General features: G+C 42.0%; 1 protein-coding gene across 1 annotated transcript in view; it reads right to left on the reverse strand.

The window, feature by feature from the left end:
• Positions 1–20,402, reverse strand: part of LOC135225786 (uncharacterized) — a gene marked incomplete in the record, with an annotated part of 392,131 nt that overhangs the window by 315,822 nt on the left and 55,907 nt on the right. Inside the window, 1 exon segment of the mRNA XM_064265264.1 lies at positions 12,949–13,101. Coding sequence (XP_064121334.1) covers positions 12,949–13,101 — 153 coding nt within the window.

Genomic DNA, 20,402 nt, shown 5'->3' on the forward strand with positions numbered 1-20,402 from the left:
ATGAGTGATACTTTCTTCTTGACTTTGTCAATCAACGTCACGTCTGGTCTGTTTGCACGTATCACCCTATCCGTTCTGATACAATAATTTCCCCAGAGGATCTTTTGCGTGAATCCGTTTGTTTTCTATCACTCCTTCAGGTTGGTGCTTGTACCACTTATTACTGCAAAGTAGCTGATGTTTTCTTGCTCAGGGAGCTCCAGTGGAGGGCTTTTGCCACTGAATCATGCCTCTTTTTGTACTGGTTCTGTGCAAGTGCCGGGCATTCGCTTGCTATGTGGTTTATGGTTTCATTTTCGTATTGCACTTCCTACATATGGGAGAGATGTTATTTCCGTCTATCGTTCTTTGAATATATCTGGTTCTTAGGGCCTGATCTTGTGCCGCTGTTATCATTCCTTCAGTTTCCTTCTTTAGCTCTCCCCTCTGTAGCCATTGCCATGTGTCATCGCTGGCTAGTTCTTTAGTCTGTCTCATGTATTGTCCGTGCATTGGTTTGTTGTGCCAGTCCTCTTTTCTGTCTGTCATTCTCCTGTCTCTGTATATTTCTGGGTCTTCGTCTACTTTTATTAGTCCTTCTTCCATGCACTCTTTAGCCACTCGTCTTCACTGGTTTTCAGATATTGCCCCAGTGCTCTGTTCTCGATGTTGACACAGTCCTCTATACTTAGTAGTCCTCTCCCTCCTTCCTTTTGTGTTATGTATAGTCTGTCCGTATTTGCTCTTGGGTGTAGTGCTTTGTGTATTGTCATATGTTTCCTGGTTTTCTGATCTATGCTGCGAAGTTCTGCCTTCGTCCATTCCACTATTCCTGCGCTGTATCTGATTATTGGCACTGCCCATGTGTTTATGGCTTTTATCATATTTCCGGCGTTGAGTTTTGACTTGCGTATCGTCTTGAGTCTCTGCATATATTCTTTCCTGATCGTGTCCTTCATCTCTTGGTGTTTTACATCCCCATCCTTCCATTATTCCCAGGTATTTTGTATCCTGTCTCATCTATGTGTTTGATGTTGCTCCCATCTGGTAGCTTTATCCTTCAGTTCTCCGTTAACTTTATCTTTGCCTTTTGTATGTTGACTAAGGCGCATTTTTTTCTATTCCAAACTCCATCCTGATGTCCCCAGATACAATCCTTACAGTCTGGATTAGGGTATCTATTTCCTTGATGCTCTTACCATACAGCTTGATGTATTATTATCATTATTATTATTATTATTATTATTATTATTATTATATTGAAATAACTTGAAATTAATCATTAAACATTTTACAATACAAAGTACCATAAAAATTCTTTCATCTCAGTAAAAGAGAGAGAGAAGTGTTTATCTCTCTCTGTTCTCTCAAAAAATACTTATAACGCTTCCAGCGAAAGAGAGGGAGGGAGTTACCACTATGATACATTATCTTGTGTGGCGAGAGAGAGAGAGAGAGAGAGAGAGATAGAGAGAGAAGAGAGAGGAGAGGAGAGAGAGAGAGAGAGAGAGAGATTAACCTTAATTAAAAGTGACATGGATAGATTAGTATTGTATTTCTTTAAAATACTATCACATAATATGAATTTTGTAATTACAGTATTATTATTATCATTATTATTATTTGAAAGTATTAAAAAACAAATAGTACAAGTACTATCAAAAATCTCGAGTCTCAGTAAGAGAGAGAGAGAAGAGAGAGAGAGAGAGAGAGAGAGAGAGGAGAGAGAGAGAGAGAGAGAGAGGAGAGGAGGGAAATTTCATGAGCACTTGATGGCAGCAACAAAACAGCTCCTTCCCCCTCCTGTCACTTAACTTGATACGTATGACAGTTTTAGTTTAGTACCTTGGAGTTAGAGAAAGAATAAGAAGGCTGGGATTTCCTTCATTCTTACATAATTTTTTAAATTTATAAGCTAAAATCTTACTAATTCACTATGGAATTTTCTTTAATGAATTGATATTATTGCTGTAATAAATTAATATTAATTTTTGAAATAGTACAAATCATTTATTTCATCATACAAAAAACATACATCTTTGTAGGAGAGAGAGAGAGAGAGAGAGAGAGAGAGAGAGAGGAGAGAGAGAGAGAGAGAGAGAGAGAGAATTATTATTTTTTATGTGATATCATTTAAAACTTATTAAACTTACTAATATAAGTATTAATCAAAATTAATATTTGAAATTAGTAAATTATTTTTTGTATCATAAAAATGTATGTAGTCATGAAAATAAACATCAAAATACACTAATTAGTGATTATTTTCGTCGAAAAATTCCGCGAATGAGCTAGTCCGTCCCCGAATAATTTCTAGATAGGTTCCAAAGAAAAATCCGCGAATGTGTGAGTCCGCGAATCCGGAGAACGCGAATAAGGGGGGACCACTGTATATATATGATATTAATATATATAAATTATATTATATATATTTTATATTATATCTATATATATATATAGATATATAAAAATATAATATATAGAATATATATATATATAATTTTTATTACACTTTTCGATTCTGGTACGAATACATAAATAAAAGTAATGCAGGTGACTTTTTTTTTTTTTGCATAAAATGAAATAAAATATATCATGCATCAATACATATGGATTTATAAAAACTTGTAATAAATATAAAAGTAAATATAAAAAATTGCAGAATACTCACTTTTAATCCTGACTCTTCGTACTTCTCTTGTTTTCTCCCTCCTCCATTGAAGAGTCTTGCATTTTTTTCCTCTCGACATGACGAGGTACAGGGGGAGGAGGGAGACGTGCGCCTTTACTGCTGATGGGCCCGGCGGCCCCGTGCACCCTCCGTATTGTGGTATTTACGGTCAAACTCCCCTATCCTGCAAAGAGCTACTTTGCAGGTACGACAGAAGAACCGGGTGTCTCTCCTTCTGCCATCCATATGGCACACCCGGCACCGTTTCTGCCTGCGCCCTTCTAGGGCCTCCAGTGTGTGATCCCCTGGCTGCAGCCGACACACAGGGTCCACTACCCGACGAGAAGCGGTGATGGCTAGGCCGGCAGCAGGGGCGTCGGCAGCATGGGCGTCGGCAGCAGGGGCGGCGGCAGCAGGGGCGGCGGCAGCATGGGCCCCCGGGGGGCCCCTGCAGGTTGACCGGAAGTTGTGGCCCTCCTAAATCTGCATCATGTTCCTCTAAGGGCAGATCTGCAGCTCGGGGCAGGAGGGCAGTGATGGAAGGCCACTCATCGGGATTGAAGTTGAGGGCATCCCCGGCTACCTCAAGGAACTGTATGTGGGACAACCTTCCGGAGACGGTCACCGTTGTACCCACAGTAGAGTATGTAGGCATTTTGGAGGGCCAACTGAAGGATGTATTTGAGGAGCTTCTGTGTCCACCTCCTGGTTCTCCTGGCGAAGGGATAATACTGGATGAGTTGATCAAAGAGATCAACTCCTCCCATGTGCCTGTTGTAGTGCCCAATGACAGTAGGCCGCTTGAGATGAAACTGGTCAAACACAACTTGGCCCTGTTGACGTGTCTTCTTCCGCTGTACGATCTCTTCTTGGATGGGTTCATGACTCGTCATAATCATGGGGACGAGTCGGACCCCCTTCCAACAGATGACGAAGACAGCGCCCTTCCGCCGCCACTCTGTCTCTCCTCTTGCCAGATGTTGCGGATGGCTAGCGAACCTCTTGAGAGAGACCTCTTGAGGGCATTCGGGGCCCCACGCACCAACCGAAGGGTACCACTGATGTGCACACCTGCTTCATACAGTTCCTGGGCCAGGGATACTGAGTTCTAATAATTATCCATAAACAGGTGGTATCCCTGGTTACGGAAACGATCCACAAGACTGAATACAGTGTCACACAGCGTGGAGAAGACCCCAGAATACTACACCGAGAAGTCCACGACGTATCCAGTGTTGGACTCAGTAATAAAAAAAAATTTCACTCCATATTTCTTTGGCTTCTTGGGGTTATACACTTTAATACTTAAACGTCCTTTGTAAGGCATCATCCCCTCATCCAAAGAAAGGTTCTTGCCAGGAACCACGAGAATTCTACACCGTTCACGAATGTATTCCAACACTGGGCGGATTAGGAGGAGGCGATCGCAGTTATTCCGGGGTATGGCCCTTCGGTTGAAGGCGTTGAAATACCTGTCCAACACCAGGAAACTATCACAGGGCATAACGCCGGGCACATTGGGCGTACTTAAAAAAAAATTCCGCCTCCAATATTGCCTGACGTCGGCTACAGGCATCATACCAAAATAAATGTGGAGCCCCAAAAACTGCGCCATGTCAGAGGTTGCAGCCCCGCCAGCGATACAACAATGTTGTGCGTAGTTCATAACGGCAGTACCGAGCGTAGTCCACCATCTCTGCTACCAGGTACTCCAGCAATTCCCGCGTAAGGAACAGCTGGATGATCCCCAGAGCAGTGAGAGGAACAGGTACGGTGAGCCCAGGTGTTGCTGTGAATGGGTGCATGTTAGGTGGGGTGGGGTCCTCCGTCCACCCCTCATCACTCTCGGACAACCGACCTTCACCTTGGCTGGCGCGATGAGCCGACCTTCTACATGCGCGTGCGGGCACGATTTCGCACACGAACCCCCCCCCCATTGACCCATCTCCCTCACTTAGGCCTTCGCTTTCAGTATCGTCATTCGCGATAAAACTAGACCCTATATCCTCATCCTCCCCCTCCTCAGATTCCCCCTCATATGCACTAAAACCACTAAATTCAAGCTCACTTTCGGGATGTGAGCCTCGAACGGACATTGGGGGCAAATATTCATCGTCACTGACATCGGGACTGATGTCCTCATCACTAGATGACCATCCGCCATCAAAATGAGGACTTGCGACATATTCCTGATCAAGCTCCGATAAGTACTCCTCTATGTCCCTTGGTTGGAGGCCTCCCAAATTCCTATGAATGCCCCAAAGGATGCCCCGATGCTTCCTAGGGGTTACTAAAGGCACACGAGACACATGTTGTGATCCTAAACCACTTTCATCCACACGTCGCCAGGTCATCCTGGGTGCTTGGTCCTTCGCCAGCATCCAAGTCCAAAATACGTCTCACACAATCCCTCCCGACGGGTAAAACGCGCCTTTTGCGGTCCATACGTCGTTGAGACATCTCTATGTACGTCCTGTACCTCCATAAATATTCAGTCTCGCACCGGTTCAGGAAAACTCGATTGCGACAAAAGATCGCTCTCGGACGACGCGGCGCTGATGCTGACTGATGCGAGGAGGAGGCATTTCGCGCATGCGCACCTGGGTCACGCTTCTAAACAAAACAACCCCTCGATCCGTTAACTCCTAGCATCCCCCAAGGCGCGTGATTCAGAAGTTTTAGTCTGGTAGGCCTATTAGTATTTTTCCGCAAATTTTAAAAAAACTTTTGTATGTCAACGTAAATTTTGTCCAATCGGAACCTGAGAGACAATTTATCTCGACGTAAAATACGTCCAATAGGCGTTTAAGGGTTAAGGGGGCCGGCCGGCTAATACCATTTTTTAAGGACAGGACTTGTATATTCATACCACTTGATAGGGTGACTTGGGACATCTGCAAACCGCATATGATTTTCACCTTTGACCTTTGGTTTTGTGACGCCAGGGAGATTTATCCTAAAAATAACCATTTTTCAAATTCTATCTCCTCCCTTGATATTCAATATTAAGACCTGGGATTACTACCATATATAGAACTGATGTAGACCTATCTTTCTGATGACGGCTTTCTCGTTGTTGCTTAGACTGGCGAGCAACGCACCAAAGGGCATGGTAAAATTTGGTTGAATCATTTGATTCATTGCTTATACAATTCTCTCTCTCTCCAACGCGACGTTTCCTCCTGATCCACAGGAGTTATCGCTTGTTAATGTCCTGTGGATCAGGAGGAAACGTCGCGTTGGAGAGAGAGAGAGAGAGAGAGAGAGAGAGAGAGAGAGAGAGAGAGAGAGAATTGTATAAGCAATAATAAATCAAATGACTCAACCGAATTTTACCATGCCCTTTGGTTGCGTTGCCCCACTTCGGCCTAAGCTAAGCAACAACGAGTAAAGCCGTCATCGAGAAAGATAGAGAAGACTCTTTACAAGATTAATAGTGCTGAAGCAGCAGTCATTTTTAACAAAACATGCCTACGAGAGGGTCTCCTTCCGAAATATACAAACATCAGACTGCACGACCCAACAGCAAGAAATGAAGAAAGGACCAGGGACTTCAGAACGTCCCTCCTACAGCGGCAACTACGGGAGAAGACTGCCGATATGAAAACCCTGAAGGAGGAACATCAACGCCTGCGAGAAGAATGGGCGGAAATACGTGCTGAAGCTGTCCGCCTGATCCTGATGACAATACTGGATACAATACTCCTACAAGAGACCACCACCACCAACCAGACGACCGAGCGGAGGACCAGCGCGAGCCTCCTACCTACGAAGATATTAAGGCGCGCCTTAACTGCCTAAGCGATGAAGACATGCGTAACCGGGTCAGGGGCGTAACCCGCAAACTTGTCGCCCTCAACGGTGGTAAGCTATGCATCCAAGAAAAGACGCAGAGGTATATCAACCTCACTGCCTACCAGCCCACCCATGAACAAAATGACATACTAAACCTCGGGCTGAACTGCCACTTCATGTCAAAACCGAAGAAACTCGAGAAACGCCTGGAGATTGAGATGCTCCTTGACTCGATTCAGCAGTTGGAAGCCAAGAAGATCCTGACAACGACGGACGCCCTTCAACCTCTTCTGCTAGCAGAGGACCTTACGGACAGGGGGTCATACTCGAGCGGTATTTACACCAAAGAGATGAAGGAGGCAGCCGCAGATCTGAAGAAGAAGGAGGACATTACCGTAAGGCGTGCAGACAAGACAGCCGCGTTTGTCCTCATCAGCACCTCGGAATACTTCGAGAAACTCTACGCCATCTTGTCTGATGTCTCCAAGCTTGAGAAACTTACAAAGAACCCGACGGAAGACATCAAACGCGACACCAACCGGGTCATCACAGCTGTGAATGTCGCTACGAATGCCACACACCTCCCGCCAATCCAAGGTGACTACAGCCTCAGCTACCTATACGGGAACGTGAAGACCCAAGGAAGGCAACCCCCTACGGCCGATCATCAGCCAAACGCCTTAATAAAATTTTGACTCCATATATCCCCTCCAGGTGCTGCCTCACCTCATCAGCGGAATTTTTGGAGAAGATCTGCGACTCCTCTGGTGCGGGAACCATGGCGTCCTTAGACGTCGAGTCCCTATTCACCAACGTCCCAGTCGATGAGACGATAGGGATCATCATGGAGCGGGTATATAGGAATCCCGATATGAGACCCCCTAACATCCCAGAAGACTCTTTAAGAACCCTGCTGGGTATCTGTACGAAGAGAGCCCCTTTTACCACCCACCGAGGACAGAGGTACTGCCAAAAGGACGGCATAGCGATGGGGTCCCCTTTAGGAGTCCTCTTCGCTAACTTCTACATGGGTGAAGTCGAAGAAAGGGTCTTCTCGCAACATAGATGTCCCTGCACATATGGACGCTATATCGATGACATCTTCATGCAAGCCGACTGCGAGGATGAGGTAGAAGCCCTTTGGCAGCAGTTCCTGCAGCACAGCGCACTCAACTTCACCGTCGAGTACAGCAGCAACAATCGGCTCCCCTTCCCCGACGTCCTTGTCACAAAGACGAATCAGAAGTTGGCGACTACAGTTTACACCAAAGCTACGAACCATGGACTTTGTCTACATGGAGATAACGAGTGTCCTGCACAGTTCATGACCACCACTGTCAGGGCCTTCGTCAGGAGGGCCCTCTCGCACTGTTCGACGTGGCAGGACATACACCTTGAACTCAACCGAGCATCCCAGATGCTAATTAACAATGGGTACTTGAATAAACTCGTAAACCAAGAAACACGAGCCGCCCTTAACAAGTGGTACATGACGGAGGAAGAGAGACGGAACATTCCACCCCCGGAGGATATCAAACTTTTCTATAAAGCCTTCATGCACCACCAATACAAGGAGGACGAAGCAGCCATGAAGAAAATAATAGAGGATCACGTCCGCCCCATGGAGGAAGGAAAGAGTGTGTCCCTCATTATTTACTACAAGAATAGGCGTACGAAGGACCTCCTGATGAAAAACAACCCCTCCCCGCCCTTAAGAGACCCCCTAAAGCAGTCCAACGTTGTCTACCGATACGTATGCCCCGCCCAAGGATGCCCTGGGATTTACATCGGCATGACGACGATGCGCCTGTCAAAAAGGATCTCCTGCCACACCCAGGAGGGCGCCATTAGGCAACACGCCCTTGTAGTACACTAGAGAAACATCATGAGAGACGACATCGTCAGGAATATTAAGATCATAGGGAGAGCACCTGACCAACGACGTCTGCGTCTCCTAGAAGCGCTGCTCATCCTCGAGCAAAAGCCTCCCCTTAATACCTACCAAGAAGCGTTCCTGATACCGACGTGTGTGAGGAGGAACACACCCCTCCCCCCCAACGAAAGTACCAGCGCACATGAAACGAACACCAGACACGAGAACAATACCAGGGGTGACGTCACTCAGGTAGAAGCCAATCAAGAGGCTCCCAGTGATACTCCCCACCTGAGAAGGTCTGCAAGACTCGTAAACGCCCGCCGTATGAGTCACCTTCCCAGGAACCAATGAAAACCCGACCTGCTGGAGAGGTGCTCTGACTGTACTCAAGAGCCCGCAAATTCACGATATAAGGAGATGGACTCGCCACTGGAATTCAGTCCCTCAGCAGTTATTCTTGTGGATCAGGAGGAAACGTCTCGTTGGAGAGAGAGAGAGAGAGAGAGAGAGAGAGAGACGAGAGAGAGAGAGAGAGAGAAGAGAGAGAGAGAGAGAGAAAAAAAAAATTGTATAAGCAATAATAAATCAAATGACTCAACCAAATTTTACCATGCCCTTTGGTGCGTTGCTCGCCAGTCTGAGCAACAACGAGAAAGCCGTCATCAGAAAGATAGAGAAGACTCTTTACAAGATTAATAGTGCTGAAGCAGCAGTCATTTTTAACAAAACATGCCTGCGAGAGGGTCTCCTTCCGAAATATTATTATTATTATTATCTTTTTTTTTTTTTTGCTCTATCACAGTCCTCCAACTTGACTGGGTGGTATTTATAGTGTGGGGTTCCGGGTTGCCATCCTGCCTCCTTAGGAGCTCCATCCACTGTTTTTTTTTAACTGTGGGTGCCATTTCTAGGATCACACTCTTCTGCATGAGTCCTGGAGCTACTTCAGCCTCTAGTTTTTCTAGATTCCTTTTCAGGGATCTTGGGATCGTGCCTAGTGCTCCTATGATTATGGGTACAATTTCCACTGGCATATCCCATATCCTTCTTATTTCTATTTTCAGATCTTGATACTTATCCATTTTTTCCCTCTCTTTCTCTTTAACTCTGGTGTTCCATGGTATTGCAACATCAATGAGTGATACTTTCTTATTATTATTACTATTATTATTACTATTATTATTACTATTATTATTATTATTATTATTATTGTCATTACCAGTGCCGTAAACATTCATTGATGTATACGCTGTTTCTGTAAGAAACCTAGGAATAACTTTTTCAGTAAGAAAACTAGTACTGCTATTACTACTACTACTATTTTACTAATGCTTTACTACTTTTTATGCTACTTTATTTCTACTACTTTACTACTATTTCTACTACTTTATAACTGTTCCTACTTCTGCAATTACTTTTTCCACTAAATATTCCTATTTTTTCCGATATCCTTACTATATTTTTAAAAATTTTTGACAATGTGGTAAAAACTATTCATTGATATATTATAGACAATGTTTTCACATAAGAATATAAAAGAAAAATATGAATAACATAAAATTTAGTGGGAGCAAGTAATGATTGATACTCGTGGTTGAAAGCGGGTCTCATGCTGTTTGAAAGCATTTGCAGCAATGCAGCAGGCCGGTGGTGAAGGGGTTAAAGCACCTTTACAAGTATTTGCAACACAAAGGGTTGTTAGCTGATAGTCAATATCCCTATAGAAACCAGTTAGGTACATCTGATGCTCATTTAGATTAGACATGCCAATTGCAAGAGCACCTTGAAAAAGGTTTTGAGTGGGATAAGGATTTTGAGAGAAGAGTAATTCAAACAGATTTTAGTGCGGCTTTTGATTGAGTAAATCATAAAGCACTTATCTATAAACATCAGAATCTTGGAGTGGGTGGGTATGCTTTAGGTTTTAGGTTTACTTCAAGACTTCCTTACAGGTAGACAGCAGTGAGTTGCTGTTGATGGGATCTTTAGTGAACCATAACCTAATACTACTGGAGCTCCACAGGATAGTGTCCTTGGTCCATTGCTTGTTTTAGTGTATAAAAGTAATATGGATTGGTCTGGAAAACAATCTTGTTCAGTATACCATCACTTGTGGGTGCAGTAAAGTCTACACTTATGAGAAATGATGCTGCCCTTAGTCTCAAGCATGAAATGGAATGAGTTAATGAATTATATAGAAGTTGGTGTGGTATGAGACTGGACTCTAATCAAATTAAAACACTATTGACTAGTGGATCTCATATACTGATTTTCTACCCCATCCTCCCCTTCAATTTTGACTCATCTCACTGTTAAGAAACGTCTGATGTAAGTGTCAGCAAATGCTGCATGGAAGTTAGGTACTGTATATAAGGCCTCATATATACTTATAACAATGATAAAACAAACGCTACAAGTAAGGACAGGCAGTCCCCGCTTATAGGAGATCTGGTTTTATGGCGCTTGTCTAGTGCCATAAAATCAGCGATTTATGGCGCCATGACAGCCCAAGTTCTGGTTATCGGTACCATAAGGACTTATGGCACGGCATAAGGTACCATAACATACCTAACAGAGGTGCCGTAATGGTTCTTATGGCGGTGATAACCGGTTGTCTGTGCCATCAGCGCCATTATGGCACCATAAATTGCCCGAGTTTTGGTTAAATACTGTTCTCAGGTGTTCTCCAGTGTGGAAATCTGCTCTGCCAAAGATTGATCTCTTTTAGAGAGAGCGGTTCGTGGCGGTTAGTTTCTGTTTCTTGACATTAGCATTTATAACTTGAAGCACTGACAGATCATCTCTTGTTTATCAATCACAAGTTATATTTTAACAAAGATCTGTCACATTCACAATTGATCCCTGAACCTCTTTTCCTACAGAAGGCAACTAGATTTCTAGAACAGCAGGCACCAATGTGCAGTACATGTGCATCGATGTTGAACTTCTCAGTTCCAGAGGTCATTCATTCCTCTCATCGCTGAACTGTGGAAGTCTCCCTGAGGATGTTGTGCTATTTAAGCCACAAAAGTTCAAGCAATGCTGCAATGCATTGCTACCCAAAATAATTCTCCTTATGTTTTACTTACATTATCTATTTGTTAAATTAGCTTTCCTTTTCTAACAACTGATCTCTTCTTTTTGTGTTTCTTATTACCTTCTGGTAGTACTTCTTTCAAATGAATACCAAATCCTTTGGAAGCTTGAATTATAAATAAGTCAATAGCTATTGTCAGCTTGTTCCATATGAACAAGGATCACCTTCTCAATTATAATAATAATTAAAGCTCAAGATGGCCTTTAAAATGAATTGCAGCAAACACAAATAGTAGCATAAATGAGCCCTTCATTCATGCTGAACAGAACTGAAAAGAGGAAGCATGGTTGCCAATGTTTAGGGATTTCTTCAGCCATTTACTGAAGTTTTGTGTTTTCCAAACTCAAATACCAGGATTCATAAAAACCAAAATAAAAAAACAAAAAACTGAGAGCCCACTGTATCGACATTATCCATTCATAAGAAGGATGAAGAATATCATGAAATCAGAAAGTACCACAGTTACATAGATTTACAAAAGCCAAAACCAGCATAAAGCAAATGTAAACAGTACTGACATCATCATCCATTTATGAGGATGAAGAAAATCATGAAATAAACATACCTCAAAAACATGAATTCACAAAAAGTCAAAATCCATCATTTGTAATAACTTCACCAATTCATGAAAAGGATGAAAGATATCATGAGATATAGAACCACCTCAGCTATCAAACTCCCATTATGCAAAAGAGCGAGAGATTCATTTGCAAAAAATCAGCTTTCAGTTGGTAAAAATTTTGTTTTTTAACACTCGCCCCAGTTTTATACCGACACCTTTTATATAGGTGAGCGAGTCAGAAGCTTCTGACATGTCCAATTTAGCAGTTCTCTAGTATTATAGCAATATTTTACTAGAAATAGTGCTAAAGCAGACATATTTCACAGGAGCGACACGGCTTCCTCGCCCAGAAATAGATTTTTCCTACGTCAAAATCCCTTTTTTGAGAATATCACAGCTTTCCTAATCTGCTCCACATGACATAATGGCAGCATATCTGCTCAATACATACAAAAGAAATAATCAAGTTCCCACAGATGACAGCAAACAAGTGACCACCGTGTCAGGTTTTCTAGTAACATCATAACACTTTCTTCTGAACAGGTATAACCTGCACCCATAATGAACTTATACATGGTTTCAGAACAGTGTACACCATATTAAGAAACTTCTTAAGTAATTTACATCATAACAAAAAACACACGAAAAATCATTATATACTGTACTGTAAATGCAGAGTAATTTACCAGAATTGAAAAGAATAACTCCTCCAATGGCTTTCAAAATTATTTATTAGCAAAAACTTGAGAAATTTTCAATATAACCTGAAACACACAAAGCTAAGTAGCCGAGTTTATGAATGCATTCATATACTCATGGTGTTACTTTAAATCATTGCAAAAGTACCTGAAGCATTAATATATTTATTTAGCATAATATCAAGAGTTAAGGAACTCTGGAAATCTAACCAAAGTATTACTATACATACTTACTAAAGTATCAATTAATCCAATAAGTTATGTCCATACCTGCTCAAGTTGTCTTTTTAAGGAATTGATCATTGAATCTTTTTCAGCAATGGCTTCCACTGCATCATCCCTCTCTTGCGTAAGATGAGTATTCGTTTCTTTAGCTTTTGACAGATCAACCTCACAGTCCTCAGCCTGCTGATTCAGTGAGCTCTAGAAAAGTAAAGGCAGTTTAAACTGATAAGAGAGGTTACAAAATTAAAACAAAAATGATAAACACTGTTCTATATGTAGCAACATTATTAACAATTTATCACTAACTCTACTTACACTCATTAATCCTTATTAGAAACACTCATTAATCCTTATTAGAAACAGACTTCACATGAGCAAGTCAAAACCATTCGTCATCTTAATTCTCATTAGTATGTTATTTTGTCTATTCAAGTGACATGGTTGTTGGCCTGGAAAACTAGACTGTTCAATATGCTGATGATGCAACACTAGTGGGTGTAGTAAAGCCTCCACTTTTGAGAAATGAAGCTGCCCTAAGCCTCAAATGGGACATAGATCAGATAAAGGAATGACACAATCAGTGTGGTATGAGGCTGAACTCAAGTAAAATAAAAAATATTGATTAGGTCGTCTCTTACAGATTTCCCACCCCAACGTTCCTTCAGGTGGATGGAACTTTCTTGAACGAGTCTGTAGCTTTAACTATTCTAAGTATAATCTTTGGCTCACATCTAACTTTTGAGAAACATCTACTGAAAGTTTCAGTAAATGCCACACGAAAGTTTGGTCTGGTTCTTAAGGCCTCATTATTTATAACAGTGATAAAATTAATGCAACCTACTTTAGGTCATTTGTACTCCCATTAATAGAATGTGTACTGTTCTCCAGTGTGGATGTCTGCTTCTGCCAGAGATCTATCCCTTTTAGATAGAGTGGCTCATGTTGGTAGGTTTCGGTTTCCTAATAGTAGCAGTAGTTATGACTTGGACCATCAATGGATTTGTTTGTTACTTTATCATAAGCTGTATTTCAACAGAGCTCTTTCACATTTGTAATTATCCCTGGTCCCCTTTTATCTGCTGAGAGCAACCAGATTTGCTAGACAACAGCACCAATATACAATAAATGTGCGTAGCTGTCAAACTTCTCAGTTTTGATGGTCCTTTATCCCTCACATCATTGGATTGTGTAAAAGCCTCCCAAAGGAATTCATGCATTTGGAACTTCACAAGTTTAAGCAAAGGTGCAATACAATACTACCTTAATACTATTCTCCTTGGATTATAATATATTTCTAAATATTTGTTAATTTATTCATTTTTGCTTTTTTAACAAGTGGTTTCTTCTTTCTGTACTTCCCTTTACCTCCTCTTACTCCTCTCTAATAAACACTATATTCTTTGGATGCTTGAATTTCAAGTCAAGATCCCACTTGGGTTTGTTCCATATGAATATGCTTCATCTTCTAAATAATAATATAATAATAATAGGAAAAATAATTTCCTTCTAATTCATCCATTACAGCTGGGGACATTGGCTACAGTAAGATAACATACACTAAGGCTTGAAAGGGTAATCTTTTCAGCAACTCAACCAGCTGTGTCCATCAATAACTGATAAATTCACATGCTGATGGAAATCTAAAAAAAAAAAATTGGCTTTTGTAGACATGTTAATGTTATGTAATAATGATATTTCATTTAATCTTGCTAGAAAACCTACACATACTGGTCTACAGAGGTAACTGGTACTGCTAATCTTTTGTGCCATCTGTAACTAACAGCAACTGTAGAGGGCTTGGCAGGAATACAACACAAAGGGAATAGCAGTGGCAGCTGGCACAGTAGCCATAGCAGGAACACCCAGCTCAAGAGGTTTGGCAGGAACAGCAGGAATAGCCACTACTGCCACAGCAGGAACACTGAACAGAGCGGGAGCAGCAGATAGTGTGGACATTAATTCAACAGCTTCAGGAAGAGAAAGAGCAGAGCTTTATTTTCTTGTCATGATAAGAAAAGAAATGAACACAAATAAATATGTATGCTAATTCCTTTCCTTATCATGACAAGAAAATAAAGCTCTGTTCTCTTGTCATGATTAGGTGTGGGCATACAAAGAAATTTCATTGTGCCTGCTTAGTCAGTAGTGGCTATTCCTGCTATTGCTACTGTGCCAGCTGCTACTGCTATTCCCTTTGTGCCTAGAGTTCCTGCTGAACCCTTTACTATTGTTGGACTTTGACAATCCAAACTAAAGTCACAGCTGGAGTAGCAATCACAAGTACAGTGGGCCCAGTGAACTTAGCAGGAACACACAGCACAGAATGTGGTAGGAACAACAGTCATAAAGCCACAGTCACAAAGCTGCAGTGACCACAGCTGTTGCAGAATCAGTAGTCATAGCATGATTAGCTGAAAAAGCAGATATGACAGCAAGAAAAGTCACAGCTTGAGTGGTAACTGCTGCCACAGCAGGAACATCAAGCACAGAATGCATATCAGAATCAGTTGATACATCAAAGAAAGCAGGACAAGCATTACAGGAAATACAGTAATACCCCAAACTTATGCGAGGCTAGGTTCCAGACACCCCCACGACCCCCTCATGCAAGGGGAATTTTCACATAAGTTTGGCACAGTCTCTAAAAATGCTAATTTCAGTAAGAGAGAGAGAGAGAGAGAGAGAGAGAGAGAGAGAGAGAGAGAAGAGAGAGAGAGAGAGAGAGAGAGAGAGAGAGAGAATCATTATTTTTATTATTTAATGTTATTTAATTTACACAAAAGAGCTTGAAAGTCTATAAATTACTGAACAAATTAAACACATCTTGCAGGGTCTCTCAAACTTTCGAAAATGTTGCAGTTGCGTTCGTGTCTGTGAAAAACTTGTATAGATTAATAGTATAGTTAGGTTCCAATGAAAAGTTTGGGCTATTGTGAACTCATGCAACTCAAATCACATAAGATTGAGGTATTACTGCAATGGCACACAAAGTATGGCAGGAAAACCAGTCACAACAGGGTAATAAACGACAACATATTAAGTACAGTAGGTTCTTGGTTTATGTCGTACTCAACCTATGTCATTTCGTGGTAACATCTCACAATCTCCAATAAATTTATCACAAAATTCCACTTCCATCATTCAGATGTAAATTCAGACTTTGTGCAGAATGGATGAATAACATTGTCTCATGGCAGAATATGAGGAAGAAGGTGTCATTCTCTTGCTCACTTTATGCCATCTTGAATTGTGCTCCATTCACTCTCATTTTTGTTGCTGTTTTGGGAACTTTTTTAATTGCATTATAGCTCCAAAGTAAAAGGCAGACTCTTCTGATGGCAGTGCTATGAAGAAAAGAAAAGCCAATCCCATGGACGCAAAAGCTGACATAATAAAATAATACAAAAATGGTGAAACACCATCTAACATCGGCCGCACACTTGGGCTCAGTCGTACAACTGTACTGACAATCATCAAAGATAAAAAGCGCATACTTGAACATGTGAAAGGATCTGTTTCTATGATGTCAACTGTGATTACGAAGCAGCGTAGCAGTCTCATTACTGACATGGAACGAATATTAGTGCTTTGGCTGGAGGACCAGCATCTACGGTGTATCCCAGTTGGAACCTTGAAAAGAAAAAAGGGGAAGGGCGTGAAAGTGAAGAGTTTAGGGCTGGCAAAAGTTGGTTCACGCAGTTTAAGGCCTGTGTAAATCTGCATAACCTTAAGGTGCAAGGGGAAGCTGCTAGTGGTAATGAGAAAGTAGCAAGGAAATTTCCTAGTGTGTTGAGGTAATCAGGGAGGGGGTTTACTGTGCTGAACAGGTGTTTAATATAGATGAGACAGGTTTGTTCTGGAAACAGATGCCTACCCTAACATGCATTTCCAAGGAGCAGACCACACCAGGCCACAACGTCAGAAAAGAGACTGATTTTGCTTCTTGAGGCTAATGCTGCTGATGAATTTAAGCTGAAGCCTATGTTAGTGTATCTGGCAGAGAATCCAAGGGCACTCAAGGGCATTTGGAAGGGTCAACTACCTGTCACCAGGAAATCCAACAAGAAGGAATAGGTGCCCACTCAGTTATCTGAGGACTGGTCAACCAACTATTTTGTGCTAGAAGTGAGGGAGTACTTTGCTAAAAAGGGGCTGCTCTTTAAGGTGTTGCTAGTGCTGGACATTGCCCTTGGTCATCCTGCCCATTTAGACAACTATCATCCTAATGTCAAAGTGGTTTTCCTTTTCCTTCCACCTAATACCACTTCCCTTTTACAACCCATAGACCAAGGTGTCATTGCCTCTTTCAAGGCCTACTACCTCAGAAGGAGACTTGCTATGTCATTCAGGACAACTGATAAGGACAAGAACTTGACTCAAAAGGACTTTTGGAAATCTTACAACATTCTTGCTGTTACAAGGAACATTTCTGATACTTGGGATGAAGTTAAGCATACGGACTTGAATAGTGTGTGGAAAATATTGTGTCCTCAATTTGTGTCTGATTTGTATGATTTCTATGGCTTTGAAGAGTCTGTTGAGGTTGTTACCAAGAATGTTGTTGAACTGAGCAAGCAGCTTGATTTGGAGGTGCAGGATGATGATGTCACAGAGCTGCTGAGGTCCACATTCAACTATAAAAGCAATTGAATGAAGAAGATTAGGAGACCAACCCCAGAGCCCAAGAGATTTAAAACCAAGGAGTTAGCAGATGGGTTTTCCCTGATAGGGAGGGATTGGCAAAATCTGAGGCTCAAGACAACACCACTGCCAGGCACACGAAGGTTACCAGAGAGGTCACTGATTTCCTGTGGTGTTACATGGAGATTTGGGAAGAGAAGAGGAAGGTATCCTTCTAGATTAGCCTGTCACCTATAACAATAATAAACCATAAAAAAAACCATAACCCACCCAACATAAGACTGGAGAGTATTCAGTGTGAAGTACCCACAGACTCCCTAAATTAAAAACCAACACAAAGTTCAAGGTGAAGAGTAAGGATGGAAGTAATACTTCCTATACTTCCTCCCCAACAACATGCCAGCCATCGAAAGAGGACGTACTGCAATTATTAAAAACAGTCTCAACATCACATAAATAATGATTGACAAATACGAACATACATCTCCAATATGTAGATTGAAGAAAGGAGGATAAGGAGAGATTAAATTTAAAAGCAAGAGACGTCGCTACACCCCTAATTTCATGAGCTCTAAACTTCAGAATAGGAAGAGCGAAATAGCATTTTTCATCATGGGAAGAGAAGGGTCTTTTACTGAACGCCTTATCAGACACACCTGATATTATCAATCCTGTCAAGGTAAAACTTAATTGCTCTCACTGGGGAAAGAAATCTCTCCTCATCTTCTACACCCACAAATGAGTCAGATTCCTTATCGAAAAAGAGCAAGGTCAAGGATTAGCTGAGTTCTTGTTCTTAGCAAGAAAACCTAAGGTGTAAGGGCATAACACGTCTCTGTTAGAGAATCCAATTCTCTTATCAATAGCCTGGATTTCACTTACCTTCTTTGCTGTAGCTACGACCACTAGGAATAGGGTTTTCCTGATTAAGTTTCTTAATGAATCAGAAGCTAGTGGTTCAAACAGTGGGCTGGAGGGCCATTTGAGGACTATGTCCAAGTTCCATGACACTTGCTATAAGTTCTTCCACTTAGAAGTGTCAACATCCGACTGTTTGGAACGAGGCGTTCCAGTGAGGCCAGATGTCCCAGCAACTTTTGCCACTTTTTCCAGGCAAGACAAAGTAATTCAGGAAAGAAGAAACCTGAAAACTCCAAGAATTTATCACCATCCCGAAATATAGAATCTTCTGAGAAGGAACCAGCTAGGACATCTGAAAATTGATGAGTATGTCCAATTCTTGAACTAAAAGAATAATTCTCTTGATGTCCTCCTTGCAATTCTGCTCTGTCTGTGAGCGAAGAAGCCAATTGTCCAGAAAAAGTTATATGTTTATTTCCTGCAGGTGTAACCATTTGGAGAGGGGTGAGAACTCTCGTAAAAACTTGCAGAGCGGTTGAGAGCCAGAAGCATAAGGCTCGGAACTGGTAAACTCAATCTTGAAATGTGAAGCAAAGATACTTCCTGGACCTCTCATGTACTGGTGTGTGGAAATATGCATCTCTCATGTCTATGGAGGCACTCACATCCATTAAAGGCCTCCATCCCCCTGTGATTTGGGGCCACAAGGAGACGACTGTTAAATCCCTATATCTTGATGTTTTTCACTTCCTTAATCGCTCTTTTCTTGAATAGGGAAGCCACTTTGCTCGCGATTGCTGAAAACTTCTCGGAGCCAACTAAGTAAGCGGTCAACACAATGGGTCTGTTGACCATCCAAAGTTCTTCCTTAAAAGGAATCTCGTAACCTTCCTTCAGGACCGAAACTAACCAATCTTCTTGTGTCCACCCCTTATGTCTTTATCGGTACACGATAGGAAATTTTGCCAATCAGATATTACTTCTACAGGCAACTGGGAATAACTCCTAATCTTGCTTGCTAAGGCACCCCCTGTCCAGTCGACAAAACTCAATACCTTGAAAATCCTGAGGAGGTTCTCGTGTAGATAGTCTATCTCCATTGGGGAGAACAAACTTTGGCTACATGAGGAGGCAGCCACTCCCAGAGAGAGAGCTTCCCCGGTTTCGTATGTCGAATACCTCCATCGAACTAGGTGAGAAGGGGGGGGTAACTAAATGAGGCTTTCCCCTGTTCCCTCGTCTAAGCAAGCCAACTTTTAGCTCAGTAAGCGCCTTACTGGCCAAGGAAGACAGAACCATCTTGGGAAGCCTGTCTTGCGTAGGTTGATCCGATAAAAAGAACATCGAAGCTGGAGCTGCAGGCATAAAAAATAAGGGAAAATCATGTAACATGTATTACATCAAAGCTGAATATCCTGTAGGATGAGAGCCTTGATCCTCAACTTATCTTCATCATCCTTTGCCGATGAAACAGGAGACTGCAACAGATCCTCAAGTGTCCTGAGAAGGAGGAGGGCTTTTCTTGAGAAGGCTGAGAATATCAGACAATTGTCACTATGCAGCGTCGTCTCTTGTGCCTAGAGATGGGTTCGAGGTAGAAGCAGGAACATATGGTGTCACTCATCTGGTCTCTGAAGACAGGTGTGTAGCAGGAAAATCCAAGTGAAGAACATAAGGTGTCACGCCAATAATCGGCAAATTCTATATCATAGACCTCTTCTCATAAACTGGAGACCAAAGGAAAATTCTTGAGTCAGGCATCCCTGGGTGCCCAGGGGTCAGAGGCAGTTCTGCTGCTCGTGTGCGCTCTGGGCCACTATGGGCTGGGGCGCCATCGGGCGCTCTCTAGAATACAATGAAGAATGTTAAGGGGGGTTTCCCCTTTGATTTTTGATGAATATTTTTGAAACTTTCAAAATCTGGTTAAATGGCTGTAAGACATGAACAACACCTCAGTTATCACGTAGCCAAAGCATTTTTTCGAAATATTAAAATTA

This window comes from Macrobrachium nipponense, chromosome 13, assembly GCF_015104395.2.
Source record: "Macrobrachium nipponense isolate FS-2020 chromosome 13, ASM1510439v2, whole genome shotgun sequence".
Classification (NCBI taxonomy): Eukaryota; Metazoa; Arthropoda; class Malacostraca; order Decapoda; family Palaemonidae; genus Macrobrachium; species Macrobrachium nipponense.